At 41.2% G+C, this 8,071-nt stretch overlaps 1 protein-coding gene across 1 annotated transcript; it reads right to left on the minus strand.

Annotated features, from left to right (window-relative positions):
- Nucleotides 1-1,322: 1,322 nt before the first annotated feature.
- Nucleotides 1,323-7,590, minus strand: ccs (copper chaperone for superoxide dismutase). The gene is made up of 8 exons (XM_032543924.1): nt 7,409-7,590; nt 7,081-7,153; nt 5,905-6,042; nt 4,276-4,450; nt 4,005-4,065; nt 3,579-3,656; nt 3,352-3,455; nt 1,323-2,613 (listed from the first exon to the last, which is right to left on the minus strand). The coding sequence occupies exons 1-8, from the start codon at nt 7,544-7,546 to the stop codon at nt 2,454-2,456; spliced, it is 927 nt and encodes a 308-aa protein (XP_032399815.1). The 5' UTR covers nt 7,547-7,590; the 3' UTR covers nt 1,323-2,453.
- Between the last annotated feature and the right edge of the window lie 481 nt (nt 7,591-8,071).

Here is an 8,071-nt window from a genome sequence, read left to right on the forward strand (position 1 = left end):
CTGCTGCTGCTGCTGCAGCACCCGGAGGATGCTGAATCCTCACAAAAATGACTCAAGCACACACAGTACACGTACACAATGCCATGTATATCATGCTGTTGAATTTATCAGAGCCACTAGAAGAATAAAGGCTGCCTCAAGGCCACGAGGTTCTGCTCCAAAGTAACAGGAAACACAACAAGTGAGTGAGCTCAAATGAAGAGCTCATCATGTGCTATGAAACAAATACATATGAGACGTTTGCTTAACCACAGAGGACAGATCAAGAGCAACATTACGGTTAGTTCAGGCCTTGACAACGAAGGAGAATATTACATTCCCTGGTTCCATCTTAATAATAATTATAATAATAGCTACTTTCTATTGATCCCCAGTAGGGAAATTACAGCTATTAGCTTCTCAAATGTCTAGACTAAATTACGAATAAAACAAAAAAACAATCCAAACATAAATCAATATTATAAACAAACATTGATTGCAGCCCTACAGTCAAACTGAGTTCACAGCCATCAGACACAAATGGAAAAAGAACACCAACTGAACATTTGGGGGAAAATTCAATAAGCTTATTCAGGCCTCACCGGACAAGACAGATGCTTAATTTGGAAAATCATTGCAAAACTCGCTACACAGTATACGATGCACCCACTGTCCCAAGTTAAGTCTTCATCAAGAGAAAAAAAAAATGTGTGAACAGAAACCAACAAGTATCAGCAGGTAGAACTTTTATACATTATTGTATTACTTGTATACTTTAATCATCATGTACAATTTGTGGCAAGAGAAGACGACAGGGGATTTGAAACAGAAACATGTGAGTGTCCGTCATGTAAGTATTAGATGTATGTAGAGTTGTCTGCAGCAACAATCAAGGAACAGTACACTCAAACTCCATGTTGAAAAACAGCTGAGCACACAATCCTTCGAGGAACGCCCCTCAAACTTTTAACCCCCCTTGACCTTTCACTCCGGATGGAATTTGACTCTTTCTCTCCCGAGCTTTCAAACCTCTCTTACCCAAGTCGCTCACACCCCCTTATGGATTTCAAATGAACACACTAATGCAGGAAAAACAATGTTGGGTCCACATGCAGCTAACAGTGGTAGCGATTCCCTCCACATGTCCTGAGTTTGCTCAGTGGTTCCAAAATGTTTGTCAAACGCGCTCGCATTGTGCCCCTGTAATAGATCCATGGCAGCACATGTGAGTCCCTGATCCTGGAATCACATTATGGTTACTACTACCACCGGGAGTGGCCAAGGCCATTTATCCCTTACTTTTGACTATCTTTTTGGACATTAGTGTGTTTTTGGCTAGTTTCTTTCAAATTCGATCCCTATAACAACACAACTGGCTAGGCTGCGTTCACATACACTCAGGCGGTAAAGTGATTAGCTGCAGGATTACGTGCTGGTGTGAGTGTCAATAAATGGTCCATTTGTGATCTTTAATCCCCCAATGTAGCACCTGACTTTATATTTCGTAATTGTTGTTTTTCGTCAGATCTTGACATTTCCGACCACACTTGAAGGCAGCTTCATTTCACAAAGAAAAAGAGATCGATAAGAGACGGAGCGGCTGTGCTTTGTGCTGCAGCTTGTTACAGAAAACAGTCAGCTGTTACAAGAAGTCCTGGCCAGTCAAGTAAATGTGTTTTGTTTTTCACCCTCATGGTTTCTTTTAAACTTTCCTGTGGCAGCAATAGAGGCAGTGAGGTTTACCGCCTACTGTACAGGAGTCTCACCCCGCCTCAAAACTAGGGACTGTCTGTTATATAATTGGCCAATGCAGGGTAACGCCGGGTTGCGTTCCTTCAAAAGTTAAATCCATCTCAACTTAATAGGAAGACTTGCGTTTCCGACAGACAGCCTTAGTGTATGTGAACACAGCCTAAGGCTGAGAGGCATCCTGTGCATTCGGCCTATTGCAGGCGGAAGGCTTTGTGACCCTAAATATCCTAAACATTAGCATGACAGCACTTTGTTACCCTATTTTTCATCCCAAATTTAAAAAATGTAAAAAAGAAATAATTCCCAAATCATTAGAACTGAAGTGCATTTCTGCCAGGCAGCCAGTACATCAATTTAGACAGTTATGAAACAGTTGTGTCAGAGGCAACTGGTTATACAAACATATAACAGTATTAACGGACATCTAGCTAATCAAAAGGTGACTTTCACAAAGTCCCGGGCGGTTTTAATCTGCTTTAGTGATTTTAAAATCCTCACAGGACAGTAACTGGGACTGCAAGAGGATTAGATTTTATCCAGAGAAAAGAAAATCATGAAAGTAAGGCCATTTTTCTTTGGTCGTCTGTCCAGCTGTGTGGAAACATACTTCTCAGTGCTTTGTCTTACGTCAGCTCTGTCCTCTGCATTTCTTTCCAAGGAGCCCCTTCTGTTCAAACTCCACGGCACAGGTTACAGATACGGCATTTGTTTATGTACGAGGCTCAGAGGTGTGCTGCCGGTGTCTCTGTGTTGGCCTTGCTTCGACCTTCGCCAGCAATCGGCCTGTCTCTCTCCTCCCACAGCGTGACCCCGTCACAGGCACAAATCTGTTTGGGGTTTTGGAAAAGACCTGCTGATCGGGCGATGATCCCACAGGCCAGTCTGTCGAGGAGGGAAAGATGGAAAAAAGAAAAAAAGAAATCAGCTTTAAAAGACCAAGTCTCAATAACCCCAACCCTTTACAACTGCTTGTTAGAGTGCTCTTTTAATAATTAATCATATTAAGTCTAACTCAACTCAAAGTCCATTTCCAGATTGTGTTGAAATGTTTAATTGTAGATTTACAAATAAATGCACATTTTGAATCGGTGTCTTGAAAAGAAATTAGTTACTCACTCAATCAAGCTGCAGTAACAAAAAAACTTGACGGGGGAACTAATGCATTACTGACACAGAGGCCGTGTACGAGCTCAAAATCAATATCACAATATAATACTGTTTTTTTTATAAATTAAAAAAAAAACATGTCATTCCTCATTTTGACCTTTTAAAACAACCCAAAATAAAGACAACAGAAAGTTATATCACAATATTACAATACAACATTATAAATATATACACATAACATATACGCCCTCTGTATAAACCAGCAATAAACAGACAAATGTAGTTCAGCGTAAATTCTTTCAGGAAGACCTAACAGTTAATCAATGCTCTCCTAAATCAGATCAGCTGTTATCCAAATAACTGTATATTTTTCGTGTAGGCGGCTTAAGAGTTGGATCCCCTGAAAGGTCCAGAGACCTGATTCCAAATGGTTCCTGAATGCATCTATGAATACTGAATGCCCAGATCAAAATACTTACAATCCCCCATAGTAAACCCCATTTGTTGACCCACCTTTCCCCAGAGTTCCCAGTCTGTTTGGAGAGAGGGTGATTTCCTCGACCCATGTCGTCCTCCGCTGCATCCACCACCAACGATCGGCCAATCACATCCCATACCTGCAGCGTGTGCGCCAAGGTATCAATGAAGAAAAAATGAAAAGCTCTCATCTGGTGTTGTTTTGGAAAACTAGACGTTGATATGGGACATCTTTGCTTTCTAAAACTTTGTTTTTGTGTTACCTTTAGCTGACGATCCTCTTGTCTAAATGAGGCTCTGCCATCTGGTCCGGCGACAATATTTCCCAGATCGCCTACATGCTGTACGACAATGACAATGACACACAAAGAATAAATAAGACGTAAATACACAAGGAGCATACAGCATGACAGCCAGGGAAGACTGCCTTATATTTGCAGCTCTCTGTCACGCACTTTATTGAACATTTAGCACCTGAAGCGGAACATATTTGGTACATATTTCGCAATCTGGGAGGGGGTATCACATCTTACATTTGGCTCGGTGTTGAAAATTTATTAAATCTCAGGAGTGATTTTGACAGAATTCATGGAGAAGAGGATTAATTATTTAGTTACTCCTTTTACATCAAAATGTTCTGGCACCAATGATCTACAGCATAGAGTTCTTAGGAACAGACATGAATATACCCTTTCAGAGTCCCCTGGACCACCGTGTTGTCTTCCAAAGGGGTTATAGTGCTCTCCACAACTGTAAAAAGAAATTGGATCTAATTAAATATAAGGGAAGTTAAATTGTAGTACAATTTCATACTACTACTGTAAGTTTAACTGTGGGTGCTGTTGCAGTCAATGTATCCTTTGCTGCCCACTGTAAAATGGATCAGTGTTATCATTCTCGTGTAAACCAGACCAGCCTGTCCACTCCCTTCAAGCAACTCTTATATTACAGTGGTCCTACCTGAGACAGCCAAGTGTGAGGTCCCCCAGGGTGTGGACATGGAGGCCGTGGGGTCCAGGCTCCAACCCATCGATTGTCCCATCGATCAAGCAACGCTCCTCAGACAGCTGCAGGAAACGCACCACCCCCTGGATGTTTCCCACACCAGCCAGCATGGCCACTGCTGAACCCAGGTCTGTCATAAAAACACAGTACATGCTGAACTGTATATTCATGTCTGTGATCTCGTTTACACTTCTTCACATCTGGAAACATCAAGATTCTGTTTAGATGTTACTGCAGTTCATATAAGGAATAAGAAGAATGCATTACAAATATGGCTTTTGAGTAGCGGCCTCTGATCAGATTATGGTTCTCAGCTCACATTTGATGTTGTCGGAGGTAAACTGTGACTTAAAATCCTTGTGTGTTCTGCTGTCAACCATAACCAGCTGTGTTTGAGAAGTAAGCCATGCCAAACATGTACTTCAAAGTTGACTTGGAACTTTCCCAAAAATGTCAGGGATGCACTGGCATTCGGTCAATGTACCAACACGACCACCTCAGAGTAATCACATCCCAGTGCACACCAAATATGTGCAATCACACTTCTATTTAGAGCTTTCTACTTGTGATATCCAGAACGTGTTTTATTGATGTGAGAACAGCACCAGTATCTCAACATTTGAAGCTGCATTTACGTCTAAATTATTAAGCATCTCTACTCTGCAGGGAGATCAATGACGGCACAATTAAAGCTTTGCATAACTTTTTTTTTTTTTTTATAGCTAATTAAGACTATCGGCTCCACACAACTCTCTCTGTAGTTCTCAGAATGGCTGTGTTTAGAAACTGGTGTCATCCGGCGAATTTCATGTGCGGAAACTCAAAGATAATGTGCTCTTAAGAGTACAGCATGTTTCTTTCCTCAGTGTCCTCCTTGGCTACTAGCAACTGTGTGGAGGAAGGGTGGGGATGAAGCGTGATCACGGAAGGCTTGTATCATGTGGATGTCCCGACAGAATTGTTTTCATTGCTTTAAATTCCCCAAGGGGGAGACAGAAACTGTGCACTATAGCTTTAACAGTTTAAATAACTGACTTTTGTGTCAGTTATTTGAAACTGTGCACTATAGCTTTAACAGTTTAAATAACTGACTTTTGTCTGCCAATTTATCCATCTCTTAAAAGCAAGATTTCCATCTCATATTGTGCTTAAAAGGAGCTTTTGCCCTTTTGTAGCGCTATAGAGCTGCTTTTCTATTTGTGGATCCCTGATTTGTTCATTTTGGCCACATGCACATACGGCCACGCAGGTGACGCGATACAACTGGATGGGTCCCGCCCACAATTTATACATATTCAACTGATTCACAGGTAGAGGTAAAACACCTAGATATGCTGCAACAGGCGCCAACAAAGGTCAGAAAGAAAAAGACCGCTGGCAAGTAATCAATGCTGGATGTAAAAATACTGCAGCTATGCAAATGTTTTACGGAGGAAGGAAATGCATTCAACGTGTTTGTTAGACCTTAAGGAGACACACAATAAGCTTTGGTGACTTTTGTTCGTTTACAAGAACACTTCATTTTTTATTTTCCCTCGGTACCAGAAAGTATAGATGTTCGATACCCGTCCTATGATTTCTCACCTTGCTCTGATCCTCCGATGCCTTTCAGCACAGCCCTGCGTCCAGTGCTCTCTATCAGAGCCTGCACTTCTGCACTGGTCAGAGACGATTCTACCAACACCTGCTCCTTACCGACATCGACACTGACAGACGTCACTCCTGCAAACACGTGGACAGCAAAATTATCAATTGATAGATACACAAACAGAGAGAAGTTACACAAATGCAGGCAAAAATAAAATAAAAATGAATGGTCTAAGCCAAATGACAAACATCTGCTTCCATCTTCTTAAATGTGAGGCTGTTTTTTTGTTTTATACTGCAACACTCTAAATGGAATACCCTTGTGTCACTTTTCAATTTCCTCACGCTTATGAGTAGTTTCTGTGCCTGTCTGTGAAATGGATTTGGGATTCTTGGAGGGATGGGTGTTTTGATATTTGAGTATTTCGTTTCAATGTTTTCATACATTCTGGAAAGAATGATGACATTTGGTACTACAGGAGAAAGGAGAGACAGTGTTCTGAGAGAGTTATTAGTTAGTTAAGTTGAAAAGAAAGTTGCTGATTTCTAGAGGAAATTTCTTAAAAAAGGCTGCTTTTAACCCAAGCAAATATGAATTCATCATTCTTAAATATTGACATTGCAGGTTGACATATTGCACATTTATCTGCTCTACTGTGCACTGACTTATTATTATATTATGTAGGCTAAGCCATCTTAACATTCCATTTTGGATTCATAAATTGAAAGTTCTAATATTTTGGCCAATAATTTGTGCCAAATTACATAGTTATTTGGAGAAACTTCACAGTTGAGTATAATTATGTATCCTGAAAAAGCCTGTACATGTAAGTTATTAGATTTTAATGTAAAGCACTTTGAGTTACTTGTAATAACGTGTGCTACATAAAGAACTTGCCTTGCTGAGTAATATGAAATGGTACATTGTGCAGTGAAATGCATGACGAAAGGCCAGCCACAAACAAGCGACAGATAAAAGCTGGCTGACATAATCTGCTGCGTCATGGTCCTCCGCTGTGTCAACTACTAGAAATTAGAGCAGTTGCCCTATTGCTTGTACCACGCTAAAAAGAGCTGTCAGTTCCGGGTGACCACTACCAGAGTTTCAGACGATGTAAACATGCATCAATGGCTCCTTTTACCGCACTACTGCCCCTTTAAATGCGTTATTACCTGGTTTACCCTCCAGAGCAGCTCTGACTTTAACTGCGCAGCTCTCACATGTCATCTGCACTGCAAACTCCAGCTGTGGAGGAAAACACAAACGTGAAACATCTGTAGCTAATAACATGTATGGATAATAGGATGTAACAGCAGCGTGTACACACAGCCCGTTATGCAACAGCGCAGCAACACTGGACTCAATCATGTTGACTGTCAGAGCACGCAGCAGCAGCTGAATTAGGCATGCTTTTGTTTTGATTATTTTTTCTTACGGGTAAAATGGTGTCGTTACACAGCAAAACATGAGGCTTAAAGACGACAGGAATTACTGCCAAACCTTGGTTGGTTTCACAGAGTCCATCTTGTTAGTGCACGTCGCCGCCTGGGCGATGAAAAGTGATGAATTGAATAGATAACTTCCCACTTTTCTAGAAACGGAAACGAACCAGCTATACCTGCCAACGGCCGCCGCCATGTTTGTGAGGTCACAGTGACGTTGCCGCACGTTACCGCCACCAGGTGCCGGCTACCTGCAACTGCACTGATCTGATCCGATCAATGATGGTTTTCATAGCACATTGAAGTGAATAGAAACCAATGATGCCTTCAGGTTGAGGGAGCCACATTCAGTAATGTAAATTAGGCTTAGAAATGGGCCAAATCGTGCAAAGTACTAATATAACGATGAGGGATTCTGTTAGTGTATGTATGTGCACATAGGAACAGTGCAGAAACAGTTTTTTTTAATTTTTAATTATTTGGACCAGAAGATTGTAGCATGCAGAACCACCCTGAAGATTGTAAGCAGTAACAGTGATGTGGTGGCCTCCAATTCAATTTTTATAATGTGTATAGATTATTGTTATTAAGTTGATCTGAAGATTAAGCTCTGCGTTCCATATGGGAGAGATCACCAATAAGCTGATGACTGCTTTACAGAGGTGTGCGTGCGTTAGTATGTGTGTTTATGTGAGTGTATGTGTGCGTGTGTTATCTATAC

The sequence above is a fragment of the Etheostoma spectabile genome, chromosome 19, assembly GCF_008692095.1.
Source record: "Etheostoma spectabile isolate EspeVRDwgs_2016 chromosome 19, UIUC_Espe_1.0, whole genome shotgun sequence".
NCBI lineage: Eukaryota > Metazoa > Chordata > Actinopteri > Perciformes > Percidae > Etheostoma > Etheostoma spectabile.

What these genes read in the sequence shown, in the direction of transcription:
- ccs (XM_032543924.1), bottom strand. Translation starts at nt 7,546, where the DNA reads ATGGCGGCGGCCGTTGGCAGGTATAGCTGGTTCGTTTCCGTTTCTAGA. An exon ending in ACTCTGTGAAACCAACCAAG is followed by an intron (nt 7,154 to 7,408) that starts GTTTGGCAGTAA and finishes TTTCCTCCACAG; the next exon opens with CTGGAGTTTGCAGTGCAGAT. An exon ending in ACTGGGAACTCTGGGGAAAG is followed by an intron (nt 2,614 to 3,351) that starts GTGGGTCAACAA and finishes CCTCCTCGACAG; the next exon opens with ACTGGCCTGTGGGATCATCG.